At 36.2% G+C, this 17,330-nt stretch overlaps 1 protein-coding gene and 1 pseudogene across 4 annotated transcripts in view; both read right to left on the bottom strand.

The window, feature by feature from the left end:
* KIAA0586 (KIAA0586 ortholog) overlaps positions 1-17,330 on the bottom strand; it is a 121,760-nt gene that overhangs the window by 76,585 nt on the left and 27,845 nt on the right. For all 4 annotated transcript variants that reach the window (XM_032251195.1, XM_032251196.1, XM_032251197.1 and 1 more), the window contains exons 9-16: positions 16,463-16,586; positions 13,201-13,333; positions 12,030-12,250; positions 11,476-11,548; positions 9,998-10,225; positions 8,895-9,069; positions 4,013-4,207; positions 2,123-2,310 (exon numbers count right to left, since the gene is read on the bottom strand). In XM_032251195.1, coding sequence (XP_032107086.1) covers positions 2,123-2,310; positions 4,013-4,207; positions 8,895-9,069; positions 9,998-10,225; positions 11,476-11,548; positions 12,030-12,250; positions 13,201-13,333; positions 16,463-16,586 — 1,337 coding nt within the window. The remainder of the gene's footprint in view (positions 1-2,122; positions 2,311-4,012; positions 4,208-8,894; positions 9,070-9,997; positions 10,226-11,475; positions 11,549-12,029; positions 12,251-13,200; positions 13,334-16,462; positions 16,587-17,330) is intronic.
* Positions 5,821-8,400, bottom strand: LOC116532150 (annotated as a pseudogene).

Here is a 17,330-nt window from a genome sequence, read left to right as displayed (position 1 = left end):
ACACACGGAGTTTTCTTCCTAAACTCTAAATTAATTCACTATGCTAGATAGCCAGATACTGGATCAACTTTCTGAGCTACAGGACATGAATACTTAAGATTCTTGGAATTACTGGTGAAATGTAATCCAAACAGCCTCTATTTACATCATCAAAAACATAATTAATTCTAAGTTTTATCCAACTCTCACCAAAATTAGATAATATGATTGTTTCAGCAATAATAGTTTTTAAATGGAAGCATATTATTATTTTAATTTGTATTATCTTGGTTACTGGCAAAATTTATTCATTTTCCTTGCTGATAAACTGTACTTCCTCTTTTGTAGAGTCTTATTCATGTCCTTTGAATATTTCTAGATTGAATCTATGTGTTTTCTTATTAATTTATGGAGATCTTTATATTTAAAAACTAATGCTTTACTAGCATCTTCTTTTTATAAGTTCTTACTGTGTACTGCTTGCCTTTTAATTAAGGATTTTCCCTACCCAATCTGGATTCCTCTAATTTCCCCAAGAATAGATGTGCTAGTGATGCTCATTCATTCAATACACACTGACTGAGTTTGTACTTGGCTCAGGAAGCTGCCCAGTCTCAAGTGTCCCAGGTCTCCCAAAGCCTCCACCGCTGCTGCACGGCTAGGTTAGTGAACCTGCACTGTCAGAAGGAGGCCCAGGCTGCTGAAGTGAGGAACAAATTTGGGTTCATGTTGAGAGTTCCCTGCCCTGCAAGAATGACTGGGAGTTCAAAGGTTCTACTCCAGACCAGGGCTTTATTGTGCATTTGCTCCTATCAAGCACAGGGCAAGGAGTCTTCCTGAGACCCACTGACTGTCTCAGCCCTAACAACTTGGCTGTGAAAACATATTGTCAATTTTAGCTGCAGGGTAGAAGTCACTCTACAAAAATGATGAATTTGCGGAGCTACATGGGTGATTTCTAAGTCTCTGGGAACCTCTCAGGCTGATGGGTTGAGGCTGTTCTGTATAAATTTGTGCAGTAGAAAAGGATGGTTCATTTGTTCAGGGAGCAGTATGCAGTCAAAAATCATTACTAAGAGCCTGATGACTGTTCATGTGGTGGCATCTGATAGCTCCAGGATTATCTTCTCCTCAGTGGTCAGGATCCAAGAATGAGGCAAGTTGCCCATACTAAGTTGCCCAAGAAAACTCATTTGTCCTGCCTCAATCACGAGAAGAGAACCCTGGAGCAGTCTAAGGACTGCAGTGTTCTAATTACCTGTAAGTAAGCAAGGATGGTAAGGTGAACACAGGGGTTGGAGTAAATTAGCCAAAAAGTTTACCATGGTTCATGAACACTTTCCTATATATGCCTCCTGACTGGTCAACAGAAAATCACACGTAAACATTCATGTCCATTTTTGCCCAGACCTAGTGAAGACCTCAGCTTCTACAGCTGGATCCCAGGCCGATGGGTAGATGTTTGAATGTGGAAGTCAAAGGGTTTCTTCCCACATGAGACTGTTTAAGTCTTGTATTCATTCAAGTCTTCTAACATATGTTAGTGTAAAGTTTCAAGTATTAATTATATAAGTCACAAACATTAACTTTTAAAAATTAATTATAATACACAGTTCAACTGTTCCCTTTGGAATATTATCAAGCCACTTATAATAAGTCATTGACCTAGAAGAATAGCTTAAATCATCCAAAACAGGACAGAGACATCACATTAATATCACAGTTTTAAAAATAAAGGAACCAGCCGGGCACAGTGGCTCACACCTGTAATCCCAGCACTTTGGGAGGCCAAGGTGGGTGGATCACCTGAGGTGAGGAGCTCGAGACAAGCCTGGCCAACATGTGAAATCCCGTCTCTACTAAAGCAAATACAAAAAAAAGCTGGGCATGGTGGCAAGCACCTGAGGCAGGAGAATTGCTTGAACCCAGGAGGTGGAGGTTGCAGTGAGCCAAGATCACACCATTGCACTCCAGCCTGGGTGACAAGAGCGAAACTCCATTTAAAAAATAAAAATAAATAAAAAGTAAAGGAGCCATGATGAAAGCAGTATTTTCATGAAGCATTAAAATGAATTTCACTACCAATGTTAAGCAAAAAATTTTTTTCTTCCTTAAAATTTTCTACTTACACACCCTGACATACCTGTACAGTAAGCCGAGGAGGGTCCTTTTTTTCTGACTTCATCTCTACAATAGCTATGTTAGGTTTCTTTACTCCAGTTTCTACTTTTCGAGATGATGGAGGAATAGAAGTAGTCACAGTTATAGGGTGTGGCTTGCTGACAATCACTCCAGCAGGTGGCATAGAATCACTATTACTTTGGGTTTGTCCTAAGAAGTTTAGGGGAAAAAATAAGTCAACTAGTTCAGAAAAAAAAGAGAAATGTCTAATACACCACCTGGATCTTAATGGCTATCTTCTCACACGAAAAAAAAGTCCTATCTGACAATCACCTCTCTCTCCATCATCAGCATTATCAACATGGTCACCATACGCAGCGACTTTTACTAGGGAGTTATATGTACTAACACTTTACATCACTATCTAATTTAATCCTCAAAATAAAGGCTAATATAAAGCTATTAATATTATCCACATTTTAAAATGTCAAAAACTTTCACTTCCAAAGTCCTACTTGTTTTCTACATATCAAAGTAAAAAGGGTTAGTGCAGTGTACTTATTGAAAACACAGACTGTAAAGCCAGACTGCCTCTGCCTGGGTTTGAATCCTGACGCCATTCCCGTTGTGCGGCCTTTGACAAATTATGTAACCCCTTTGTGCTTCAGTTTCTTTAGCTGTATAATTTGTATATTACCATGTGCTTTATAGGGTGCATTAAATGAGAGAATATATGTAAAGTGCTCAAAACTGTACCTGGCACATAGTAAGGACTTTAAAAGTGTTAGCTATTTTATTACTAGAAGATATGTTTAAACAGAGAGCTTTTATGTTGACACGCCATTAACCCATGATTTCAAAAATAAAAAATTATCTTATGTTAAAAAATATTCATACTTAAATCATTAATTAAAACAAAAGAATAGCAATGACACTAAAGGGAAAAAAGAGCCAATTAGACTTGAAGAGCTGGTGTGAGGACAAAAATGATCTGTTCAATTTTTAACAAGACAACTCAGAGAATGCAAATAAGTAAATAAACAACTATTGGCTTAGATTACACACCTACACAGCTTTCACTATGATAGCCTAGTTCAAAAGTACAAAAAAGTACATGAATACTTCCCCAAAGACATAATGGTATTAACAAGCCAATCAGACTTCTTGAATTATTATCAATGTCTATGATATATTTAAACTTTTCTTTTAAGAAACAGGGTCTTGCTCTGTTGTCTAGGCTGGAGTACAGTGGCATAGTCATCATTTACTGCAGCCTCAAACTCCTGGCCTAGGCTGAAGGGATTCTCCTGCTTCAGCCTCCAGAATAGCTAGGACTACAGGTTATTCCACCAAGCCCAGATAATTTTTTTTTTAAGAGACAAAGTCTTGCTATGTTGCTTGGGCTGGTTTCAAACTCCTGGTCTCAAGCAATCCACCCATCTCAGCTTCCCAAAGTGCTGTGATTAAAGGCATGAGCCACTGTGCCCAGCCAAAGCATTTTTTAAAACTTCATTTCATCTACAATAATATACTATAACCTATCAAAAGAATTCTTCCTGTTGGTGAAACTAAAGCAGGTACCCACCAGTTCAGGGACTGCTATTAAACAGCATAAAATACACTCTGAGCCCCTCCCCACAAAAACAAACAACATTTACAGGAAAAGGCAGGTGACTATCATATTTGTACCATGTTGTAAGCTCTGCTACGGCTGATAAGAATTTAAAATTCACAGGCTGGGCACGGTGGCTCAAGCCTGTAATCTCAGCACTTTGAGAGGTTTGAGGTAGGCAAATTGCTTGAGTCCAGGAGTTCCAGACCAGCCTGAGCCACATAGCAAAATCCTATCTCTAATAAATAAACAAACAAATAAATAAACAAAATTCATCCCACATATTTTGTTGGGTCTTACCTAAAAGAATTGCCATAGGAATCAGATGACCTTCCAGTGTACCTGAAAAAGTAGGCATTTCTCTACTTGGGCTGAACAAATACTGCTGATCGCCATGAGGTAACATAGGAATGGAGTGTTTCATTTTAGAATCCATCTTTATCGGTTTTGTTGCATAGGAGTCAGTCTGTGTTCTTATTGACTTTACTTTAGTGCCTATAATAATTAGGAATGGCAGACATTTTTAAATATTGTTAAAATATCTACTATCCAGCCATCTAGAAATACAATAGCTCTTCACGGAAAAATCTCAATTCTATATATAAAGTTACAGGGCCCCAAAACAGAAGTAATATATAGATCAGAGGTGCCAAACTGCTTAAATGGCCAGATAGTAAATATTTCAGTCTGGTAGGCCATGTGATCTCAGCTGCAATGACTCAGTTCTGCTGTTGCATCATGAAAGAAGCCACGGACAATATTTAAATGAAGGAACACGGTTAGATGCAAATAAAACTTTATAAAAATAGTCAGCTCACCTGTAGGCCATAGTTGCCAGCCCCTGAATAGATAAACAACTTGTACAGCTACTATGACAAAATAGATACAACTAGAAAAAAATGTTAAATAAAGATTCTAAAGAATATTCAGACAATGTTTGAATTCATTAAATGTTTTTCCATAGGTACAAAAAAGTTAATGATCATTTTTGGAACTGGATGATTTTCATTTTTTCCTTACACCTTTATACATAACATAATTCTGAATAACCAGCCTTTATATTTAAAAATTATGTACAGATAATCTAATTCTATACTTACCTAAACCTTACGAATTAATATTGTTATATAGTAGGCCCTCCTTATCTGTAGTTTCTCTTTCCCTGTCTCAGTTACCTGGGGTCAACCTTGGTTGGAAAATATCAAATGGAAAATTCAAGAAATAAATAATTCGTAAGTTTTTAAAAATTATTAATTGTTATTATTTTTTAGATGGAATCTTACTCCACCCAGGCTGGAGTGCAGTAGTGTGATCTCAGCTCACTGTAACCTCTGCCTGCCAGGCTCAAGTGATCCTCCCACCTCAGCCTCCAGAGTAGATAAGACCACATACGCACACCATGCCCAGCTAAGTCATAAGTTTTACACTGTATACTGTTCTGAGTAGCACAATAAAGTCTCGTGCCATCCTGCTCCAACCTGCCCAGGACATGAATCTTCCCTTTGTCCAGGGTATCTACACTGTAGACACCACATGTCCATTAAAAACTTAGTTGCCATCTCAATTATCAGATTAAAAAAACATAGTAGATGTTATAGCTTGGTACTATCCATTGTTTTAGGTATCCATTGAGGGTAGTGGAACATATCCCCCATGAATAAGGGAAGACTACTGTACATTTTTTTCTGTTCCTATGATGTATACATTTGTATGTTGCCATTATAACCTAAATCTTAAAAAATAAAAAATATGACTTTATGTCTTTGGAGAAGTGGATAAATATCTATGGAACACACAAAAAAAGTGAATAAAACAATAAAGTAAAAGGGCAAAGGAAAAGAGGCCAAAACATTATCTAAATAATTTCCTGACATTATATTTTCACTTTTAACATGTAGGTGCTTTTTTTTTTTTAATGCAGAAACCCCCAAAGTTTTAGTGTTTAATAATTAATAGCACAACTGACCAAGGTCCAAGATGTGAAGATACCATGTTCAAGAAACTGGGGGGTAAAGTGCTCTATAAACTGACTATATAGTATATGATAAGAAAACACATTTTATAATATAAAACCTGTCTACACATAGTATTTAGCTGCAAAAAGCCATTCAATCTTCTCTTGGCTTGGAAAAATGGTGTTCCAGATTCCAGTATAAATTATAAGCAATGCTTAACTCTCTTTTTGTGGCAGATATCTTGTTTTCACCTTCCAGTTCTTCCATTCCAGCCCGTGTCATGAGGTCTGTGATGTTCTTCTCCAGATTATCAATGTGACTACTTAAATCATCAATTCTCCCAATGATCTGGTCAGACATGGTCTGAAATTTATCTTGCATCTGCTGCAAGAGTGTCTGCACCACTGAGGTGAGGTCCTGTGCAGTCTTGGGGTCAGTCTCAACCACCTCTCCAGTACCCAGCTTGGTGGTGATGTCTCAGACCATCACCTACACTTCCATTTCACATGTGGGTGTTTTTATGTATTTAATTTTTGTTTTACAGAGACAGGGTCTTGCTCAGTTGCTCAGGCTGGAGTGCAGTGGCACTATCATAGCTCACTACAACCTTGAACTCCGAGGCTCAAGTGCTAAAGCGATCCTCCCACCTCAGCCTCCCAAGTAGCTGGGACTACAGGCACACCCTGCTAATATTTTAAATTTATTGTAGAGATGGGATCTAGCTAGGTTGCCAAGGCTGGTCTTGAATCCTAGGTCTCAAGCAATCCTCCTGCCTCAGCCTCCCAAAGTGGTAGGATTACAGGCATGAGACACTGTGCCCAACCTATACATCTAGACTTTTAAATATAGGTTCCTTTTGTTTATGATCCCAGGAAGAAAAATTTTAGTACCATGTCTATATTCTTTCATCTTGTTTTCTGATACTCATTCATTCTATTAAATGAATAGTTTTCTTGAGTGTTTATATAAAATGTTTTTTCAGCATTCAATATGTGTTAAACATTGTTTCAGGCACAAGGAATACAGAGGTGACTAAACCAACTGTACTCATGGAGTCTACAGTCTAGTAGTGACAATAAATAAATAATAAAACAAAGAAACAAAAATATAACACAAGAAGTGTGAAGTGCTATGAAGAACAATATGGCAGGGTGAGGAGATAAAGAGGAACAGGAGACAAGTCTTTGAATAGAATGGTCAGGCTAGATCTCTCTAAGGAGCTAAAATCTAAGAGCAGAGATGGAAGAAATGAGAGAGAGAACCATGCAATTGTTTGAACGAAGAGCTCTCCAGACAGGGGAAATGGCAGGTATTGAGGCCCTAGGATAAGCATAAGTCCTTAGGTTCTGATATGGCTTGGCTCTGTGTCCCTACCCAAATCTCATCTCAAACTGATCCCCATGTGTCACAGGAGAGACCTGGTGGTAGATAACTGCATCATGGGGACAGTTTCCCCTACTTTGTTCCTGTGATAGTGAATTCTCATGAGATCTGATTAAAAGGACATGGCTTTCTATGCTCCCTCTCTCCTGATGCCATGTAAAACATGCCTTGCTTCCCTTCTGCCATGACTGTACGTTTCCTGAGGCCTCCCCAGCGCAGTGGAACTGTGAGTCAATTCCACTTTTTTTTCTTTATAAATTACCCAGTCTCAGGAAGTTCTTTATAGCAGTATGAAAATGGACTAATACAGGCTCTCAATCACTTCTGACCATTAAAAGGGTGACTGAATAAAGTTATTTTCAGATCTGAAAGCATTTTAAAATCTCAAATTATTTTTTGCAAAGACTTTCAAAATCCCACATGTCAATTACTAGCAAAGCTACACTAGGCCAGGCACGGTGGCTCACGCCTATAATCCCAGCACTTTGGGAGGCCAAGGTGGGTGGGTCACCTGAGGGCAGGAGTTCAAGCAGCCTGGCCAATATGGCAAAAGCCCGTCTCTAATAAAAATACAAAAAAAATTAGCCAGGCGTCATGGCACATTCCTGTAATCCCAGCTACTCGGGAAGCTGAGACAGGAGAATCGCTTGAACCCTGGAGGCGGAGGTTGCAGTGAGGCTGCAGTGAGCTGAGACCATGCCACTGCACTCCAGCCCAGGTGACAGAGCAAGACTCCATCTAAAAAAAAAATATCAAAGCTACACTAAATAAGAGAAAACTTTAGGGTAAATATCATCCATTGGGATAAATATCACCCATAAGCTACATGCTTTCCATTTTAAAATAATGTAAGTAAAATTTCTATATAACCTGACACTCTGTATGATTACATAACCTTTAGAAAGGAAAGGGAACCAAAGTAACCACCACAGCGCCAACTTCTAGTAAGGATAAGAGAGGAAAACGGGTGTGTGTCTATTAGATATCACATATTGTCAACTGTAGCTTACTGATCGCTAAGTAGAAGCTGATAAACTATAGTACATAACCAAAGTTAACAGACTCAGTATATAACCAAGAGTTATACTTAAATATACAGTACCAGTGAAACAGTAGATGTGACTCAAAACACACAGTGATAAATGAAGATGTTTTCAGTTGTGCACAAAAGCAACAATAAAAGTTTTCACCTTTCTACCTAAGTCTCTTTTAAAACAAAACTGCAGAAGTACCCATTAACACTTTTATGATAATGAACAGCATATGGCTGATCTTTCTGTTCATAAGAACATAACGGACCAAGGTCTTTAGGGAAGTGTCTAGATTATAATTTAGATGCTCAAGATTCATCATCACCAGCCTAGGCAATGTGGTGAAACCCTGTCTCTACAAAAAATACAAAAAAAAATAGCCACGTGTGGTGGTGTTTGCCTGTCGTGCCACCTACTTGGGAGGCTGAGGAGGGGGGATCACTTGAGCCCAGTATGTCAAGCCTGCAGTGAACTGTGATTGCACCATTGCAATCCAGCCTGGGGAACAGAATGAGACCCTATCTCAAAAAAAAAAAAAAAAAATCATTTTCTCCTAAATAAAACTTTTATCATGCTTTTTCTGAAGATGCCATTTAATCCTACATTTCTTCCCAATTATTCCTATCTTGTGTATGATTTTTAAGTTTCAGCCTATTTCTTCCTACCTCTGCTAAAAGGAATTATTTTTCATCCCCAAGCATTATATAATTTTAATTGCATTTATAAGTAATAAATAAAAAGCAAAAAGAAATTATACATGTTAAACTGATACTACTAAGAAGTGAGAGTAAACACAAAAATGAGATTCCTTACCTTTAACTCGTTCTATTACTTTTGGTCTCTGTGGTTTGGACTTAGGAGATGGAGAATTAAATCTGAGATATGGTCCTTTTTTAAGAGTGCTTCGATGGCCCTGATAAACTGGCTTTCCATAGACTTGTAACATATAATCTTCATCTTGAATTACTGTGGATGCTTTCAAAAGTCCCTATGTGTATAAAGTTATTCAACTCACCATGAAAGTAGTCATCAAACATTTATCTCATTTTTCTAAAGCCACTTTTGCTAGCTTAAGTACTATAATAAGAATGATCAGGTCAAAAATAACCTCTATTTTAACAGCCCTTAAATTCTAGATATAGATTTCAAGCATTAGTTTGAAAAGCTTTAAATATAAAAATCATCCTCCTAAGAAACATGAAAATTTTTACCTTACTAAGTGTATTTTCAGCACCAAAGAGAAACATTTAAACACATTTTACATATTTATTATATTCAAGTACAATAAAAATACAATAACCTTAACTTTTAAATAATTTTGCATATTCCTGAACCCACCTTCAACCATAATCTAAATGTCACAGAAAGGTAGCATTTACTGAGTATCTACTAAGTACCAAGGATTGAATTAGATACTTTGCTGATCTTCTCAACAATCCATATTTGGCACTAAGAAAGTTGCCTAGTTAGAGCAGTCAAAAAAACTTCTTCCATATGATCTAGTACCATAGCTTGCATATACTAGGCACTAAACATGCATTTGTTACACTGAAAAAATAAACTATACACACACATGCACACACACACCCACACACACACAAATGAAACACAATTTTGAGTACCATCAACTAAAGAATCCAGTTTTTGGTCTAGATGATCTCTAGATACACCTGCTATAACTACAAAACTATGATACCAGGGTGTGAGGTCTCAGAAGAAAGGAACTATCTATTTCGTTCAGTGCTTTTCACATTATAAATCCAAAACTCTAAATATCAATAGTGTAAAAATAGCCTGCATTTGTATAGTCCTTCATATTTTAAAACACCATCACATTTGCTTCATTAATTATCTCTTACAGGAAATGATCGATTTTAACACAACAATTATGTTAAAAGAACAGATTAGGATCTTACTTCTTTTCTCTCTTTCTGTGTACTTGCAGCAGGCATGCCCCTCATAGGTAGATTTCTAAAATGCTCTTCTATTTGCTTTTGAGAATGTTTTCTTGGAATTACAGATTTGTTTACAGTTTTATCTTGTGTGTTGGTTCTAATATCTTTAGTCATATTGTGAGCTTTCTTGGTCCTCTGATTCTTCTGATCAAATCTTTTTTGTTCATAATCTGTTCTTGACAGTTCATCCTTAATATAACCAAAGTTAAAATTACTTAAAATACATCCAAATAGTAATGCTTTCACATCAGAAAGTATTAGAATTTATTTTTTGCTGTTATGTAAATACAGTTTAGCAGTTTTAAATGTGTTAAAAATAAAGGATATTGGCTTTATTGGATATATAAAAATAAAAGTTCCCTGGAAAAATAAATAAAACCCTAAAAAGACTAGTATCTTTTGAAGCAGGGGGAATGGGAAATAATAGAAGGGTTGCAGGGGTAGGAGGACAACTCTGAGTGACATATCTTTTTACACTTTTTGATGCTTGAACCAAATGAATTTTGTTAACAATTTAAAAAGTAAAACATACGTTTCAAAAAAAGCAAACAATTTTGTAACAAAACTCTGAGGTAAATATAAATTAAAATTATGTGAAAGTTTAAACAATCATATTTTACATGGAATTCATGGCAAAAGAGTGAGATATACTGCCAGTTGACTGCAGAGCCAAAACTCGATTCCAAATCTTCTTAGTTCAACATTTTTGTGTGTGTGCATCTTATGGTACCTAAATTTTTCATACCTTTATTAGAAATATATATTCTTAAACAACAAAGTTTCAAAATGTATTTCTGTGTTTATTGCTGTGAAACAGTACTGATGCTTCAGCTTGCTACCATTGTGAGTAGCATATAAGCACATCTACAGTATAAAAAAAAAAACCACACCTTGCACTCATCTTAACCTGTGTAGTTCAGCTCACTCAAATATATAAAATTTTTAAATTTCCTAAGAAAGATAATTCCAAGACCTTCACAATGCTGGATGTTTGAAGATGTATATTCCTATTGTGGATGTGAAAAAGAGGTTGTTTTTCCATCTGGAACTGACTTCTGTAAACTTAGTAAATCTAGCTTTTTTTTTTCTCTTTGCACAACTCTGGTATTTTCACTTTGGCGAGCCAATGCTTCTAAATCTGCTGTTTTAAAATATCTTTGCAAGTATAATTCTTTTTCCAAAGACTTTTGCTAAATTTTCTTTCAGATTATTCACGTTTTATTGTCCAACAATTTGCCAAATTAAGAGCCGTAATAGAATTTGAGATAAAGTACTTGTTAAAACTAAACTTATTACTAAGTAAATATAAAGAGTGACAGTAAAATTAAAAATTATAAGTGGATTTTCATATAAGAAATATTTCGAAAACAAGTGTAACGCCTATAAATTGAAATCAATACCTTCTGAGAATTCACTTATCAGTTTTTTCCAAGACATACCTGAATTTCTGCAGAAATAGTTTTAATCCACTCATCCACTGTCCTTCTGATCCTAATTTTCTCTGACATCTCTCTATAAAAGAGAAAAAGGAATTTTCTCAAATTAGCAGTTAATGTCCTGAGCAGGACTTGGATCAGATCTAACTCTTATCTAGTTGTGAGCCTACTAGCCTAATAACCTTCATCTGAAAAGGAAAGGATTTTAGGAAAGTAGGACAGGGGCCTAATATCCTTCATCTGAAAAGAAAAACCAATGGTACTAGTTTTCATCAAATATTTGAAGCATAAATGTTTGAAAAACACACGTAGATCCAAGAAGATATATACCAAAGAAAGAAAAAGCTAAAAGAAAAATTTCCACCAGAAAACAGTAGTACCACCATGTGTATATCCAAATTCCAACTTTATAATAAGTTCTACATCTTGAAAGGCAATAAAGAACCTTTAAAAAAAAAAAAACTAAAACATTTTAAGCAAAATAAAGTGCTTAGAAAAAATTTAAGATGTAGAACTGTCAGCCTCATAAATAATCTCGGATGCCAACATCCTCTTACCTGTTGGTAGATAAAGCATTGATAAGTGAATACATGGCAGCTCCATCTTTTGCACGAATAATAGCTTCCAGGTTTTCTTCAAGTACTTTTTTATTGTTTTGTATTCCTCTCAAAATCTTCTCAGCATCTTTCAATACAGATGTTGTTGTATTGGTTGTTTGGAGCTTAACAGAATTCTGTGGAAGATCTGCAAGCTTCAACATACTCAGAGATTCTTTTGGCTTAAAAGAAAAAAAGACCAAAAGTTACTAAACTCACACTGATTCTTTTAATCAAAACAAGGGCTATCACTATCATTGGGGCCATACATTATGCCAATATATTCTAAGGACTCAGTTTGTCAAATTGAAGACTTACAAAAGAATACTTGGCAATCAAAGTGCTTTTCCTCCATTTAGAAATACTAACGTGGGCCGAGAACGGTGGCTCACACCTGTAATCCCAGCATTTTGGGAGGCTGAGGCAGGTGGATCACCTGTAGTCAGGAGTTCGAGACCAGCGTGGCCAACATGGTAAAACCCTGTCTCTACTAAAAAACACAAAAATCAGCCGAGTGTTGTGGCACATGCTTGTAATCCCAGCTACTAGAGAGGCTGAGGTAGGATCACTTGAACCTGGGAGGCAGAGAGTGCAGTGAGCTTAGATCGTGCCACCGACCTCAAGCCTGGGTGATGGAGAGAGACTCAGTCCCCTCCAAAAAAAAAAAGAAAAAAGAAAGGAAATCCTAAGGTGAATGTCAAATAAAATAGAGGTGGGAAATCCATAGCAGTGTTGAGCAGTCCAGAGACCAAAAATAGCTCTCTCTGCTGAAGAAAGCTAAAACGAAATAAAAGCAAGATGGCTGTTTATGTATGGAATGTATGGCAGACATTGTGGATTGGATAAATGAGGTCTATTCATTCACAGGTCTCTTTTCCCCTTCCTCCATTTCTAACAGAAGCTGGGAAGTCAGAAGTGGCTACACGGCTCAGTCCTGGTCAAGGGGCGATAAGTAGAAATCACTTGGTGAAGGCCTCTGGAAATATTTTGTAAATGGAACAGACATGGCTAACATGTCTTTTTCAGTGCTTTTTCTTCACCCTTCCTCCTAATTTCTATCTTTATAACTTTTTTTATTCCTTTTAATTTTTATCTTAACCAATTATAAATGTTAAGACCATTCCCATTTTACCTGAACCATGCCATTTGTTTCTTTCTTCTTTTGGACAAGGTCATGAAGAACATCATCAGACTTCTGCACAGTCACTTTAGCTGTTCCTAGCTCTTCATAGGAAGGAAATCTTTCAGAAGGTAGAGTTTCAATGCTATAAAAGATTTTTTTTTAAGTTTCCTAAATTGTTATAAATTCAGTAAACATTTCATTACCCATGTCTTTGATACAGTCTTAACTATACATTACTAAGTGGTATCCTATTAAAATTGTACAAGGGAATTAATCAGTTATGTGACTAAACACATGAAACACAGAAAATCACAAGAGACAAAATCCATCTAACCAGAAAAGTTTAGACATAGCAAAAAAGGAGCAGGAAAAGGTTATGCTTTCAAGAAGTAACATCTAGAAGCACTTCTAGATTGGTGGAGTAAGAACTTCTGAAAATCTGCTGCTCTGTAAGCATAATGAGAACCCTAGCAAAAATCAAATTTTGCTAACCTCTGGAAATTAAAGACTTACAACAACCTGAGGGGCATTTATTCAGGAAAAATGGCTGACTCTAGGTAAGAACAGCAAGCTTTACAGGATTTTTTTAACTTGCCTATCCAATTCTGTGGTGGCCTTGAAAACCAACAGCCTCACAACCACTAAAGAGAGTAGGATGGCTTGGAGCTCTCCCAAAAGTCTCATTCACAGTGTTTGTCTTTATTTGATCTGATTCACAGCTAGATCAGCGAGAAACTATACCCAGGGCATTTTTCAAAAACACTGGTAATTGTTTAACATCTCAGCAGCCTGAGTTTGTGATACTAGTTGGGGCAAACAAGATTGTGGTCAATAAATCTTAAAAATCTAGGTAATAAGATGTCCGTGGTGGAGCTTTGAAAAGCTCCAACATATTCCTGGGAATTTAGAAGGCCATGCCTTCTAGTCCACATGCAGGGTTATATACATGCCCAAGAGAGACCTGGGAAGATCCTAATCACTCACTTCTAGCTGACCTTGATGCTCTGTACAAGTTAAGAAGTGAAGGCTAAAATAGGCTCATAATCTGCCAGGCACTGGAGGCATGCTCTACCTCATGCACACACACACACACACACACACACACACACACACACACACACACAAAATCCATGGCAAAGAGAAGGAGACTTATCAGTTCAAGGCAATTAAGGAAATCTCTTTCCAATCATTAGTAGACTAAGCTAACAAAACAGAGACTTCAGTGGGTATATGTGACAAAGAATACAGACTTCACAGAATTAGTCCAGGAAAGTCACTAAACAAACAGCAACAATAACTAGCAACAACAATAAACTCTGGGAGGTGAAAAAATCTAATTTCCAGAGTTTCCACACTGTATTATGTAAAATGCCCAGTTTTCAACAAAAATTTATGAGACATACAAAGAAACAGGAAAGTAAACCCAAACACAGAAAAAAGCACAGTCAAAAGAAACTTCCCTTGAGGAATCCCAGATATTAGATGTACTAGGCAAAGACTATAAATCAGCTATTACTAAAAGAAACGAGTTTAAAAGTTAAAGGAAAGTTTAAGAATAAAGTCTTGCTAAATATAGAATGATCAATAAGGAGATAGAAAATATTTTTTAAAAAGACAAATTCTGCAGTTGAAATGTAAATTCACTAGAGGGGTTCAACACCATATTTGAGTTGGCAGAAGAAATAATCAACAAAGTTGAAGACAGGTTAATTGAGAATATCCAGTCTCAGAAATGGAAAGAAAAACAGATGAAGAAAAATTAACAGTCTTAGAGACCTATGGGACACCATCAAGCACACCAACATACAACTCCTCATCAGAAACCATAGAGTCCAAAAGGCAGTCAGATGACACACTCAGAAAGCTGAAAAAGAACATCTACCAAAAATGCTATATGTAGTAAGGCTATCCTTCAAAAGTGAAGGAGGGGACACCAGGGGTATGTGTACAGAGAGAGATGATCATGTGAAGAGACAGTAAGAGGGATGCCACCTGTAGGCCAAGAAGAGAGGCCTCAAAGGAAACCAGCCCAGTGAGCACCTTGATCTTGAACTTTCAGCTTCCACAACTATGAGAAACCAAATTTCTGTTTAAACAAGAAAAAGTGAAAAAGAAATTAAGACAGTACCAGATAAACGAAAACTGAAATAATTCATTGCTAACAGACCTATCCTATACGAAATGTTAGCAGGAGTCCTTCAGGGTGGGATAAAAGGATATTAGACTAACTTGAATCCATATGAAGAAACAGGGTACTAGTAAAGATGAACTATATAGGTAAATATAAAAGCCAGCATACATATTTTTATTTGTATCTCTTTTCTTTTCTATCTGACTTAAAAGACAGCTGCATCAAATACTAATTACCAAGCTATATAGATTGGCTCATAATGTATAAAGATGTAATATGTATGATAATAATAGAGGAAAGAAAAATGGAGGGAACAGAGCTTTACTGAAGCAAAGCTTTTCAGTACTACTGAAATTAAATCACTATTAATCCAAATTAGATAGTTTTAAATTAATATGTTAATTATAATTCCTAGAGTGACCACTAAGAAAATAACTAAAAAAAATAGCAAAGGAAATGACAAAATAATTAAACTGGTGCAACTAGAAAATGTCTAATACAAAAGAAGGCACTAAGAGAGGAACAGTGAAACTAAAAGACCTAAGGCATATAGAAAGCAACATGGTAGACATAAATCCTACCTTATCAGTAATTACATTAAATGTAAATAGACTAAAAATGTATAATATCTCTGCATAAAATTACTCAATATATGGCTCCTTTAGTTTTTATTACAGTAGTTTTAAAGACGTTGAAGATAAATATAACTATCATGGCCCAGATTTGATTTTAACTTTTTATTATGTAAATTTCAAATAAACACAAAAATAGAGAAAATACTAAAATGAACCTCATATACCCTAACTACAACAATCATTAACTCATGGTTAGCCTCATTTTATCTATACTCCCAACCTACTTGTCCCTACCCTATAGTGGATTATTTTTGAAACAAATTCCAGATATCATTTAATCAGAAATGAATAATCTGCATACATTAGAAATAATCTGCATTTTGAAAAAAATTAGATATTCATTTCATAGTAATATTATAGAAAGAGGGAAGATATATTAGCATCAGAAAATAGTAACTAAATCTAAGATAAATTTAAGAAGCAATGCTTTAATTTATTAAAAGTCCCAGAGAAAATGTGAAAAATCTGAACAAAACTCTTTTCAACCTAGTTTTCATTCCAATACCTGTCTGTTTTCTCAGGATTCCATCCTATTTTTGACCTAGTTAGTGAGGTGGTGTTTGATGATTCACTTTTTCTTGTCAAACAATCATTAGTATTCAAAATTTGCTCCAATAGTCTTACATTTCCTGAAATAGAAGAGATATAGTATCATTTTCCAAATACTAATTCATTTCTCTTTTATATGATATGTCATATATTTGTATCCTGGCCTAAGTTTGTTTCTTATGATGACTATCTACTCAATTTATAGCCTACAGTGTATCCTACAATGTAGGTTATAAATATACTTATCAAATAAAACTAAATATTTATACCTCATAAAAACTATACCACAGGCTGGGTGCAGTGGCTCACGCCTATAATCTCAGCACTATGGGAGGCCAAGGTGGGTGGATCACCTGAGGTCAGGAGTTCAAGACAAGCCTGACCAACATGGAGAAATCCCGTCTCTACTAAAAATACAAACATTAGCTGGGTGTGGTGTGCATGCCTGTAATCCCAGCTACTCGGGAAGCTAAGGCAGGAGAATCACTTGAACCTGGGAGACGGAGGTTGCAGTAAGCCGAGATCGCACCATTGCACTCCAGCTTAGGCAACAAGAGCGAAACTCTGTCTCAAGAAAAACCCAAAAAACAAAAAACTATATCACAACAACATTAACTCATGGCTAGCCTCATTTTATCTATACTCCCAACCTACTTGTGGCTCATGCCTGCAATCTCAGCACTTTGGGAAGCTGAGGCAGGAGGACTGGTTGAGGCCAGGAGTTTGAGACCAGCCTGTCTCTATAAAAATAAATAAATAAACAAATAAGTCTGAATTCACAGAAAAAACCCTAAATTTATTTTCATCACAGAAAAAAAGGAATT

Source organism: Sapajus apella, unplaced genomic scaffold (assembly GCF_009761245.1).
Source record: "Sapajus apella isolate SASKATOON/1434 unplaced genomic scaffold, GSC_monkey_1.0 scaffold74, whole genome shotgun sequence".
NCBI classification, from domain to species: domain Eukaryota; kingdom Metazoa; phylum Chordata; class Mammalia; order Primates; family Cebidae; genus Sapajus; species Sapajus apella.
Note: the sequence above shows the minus strand (reverse complement) of the source record. Positions and strands in the feature narration are given on the sequence as shown.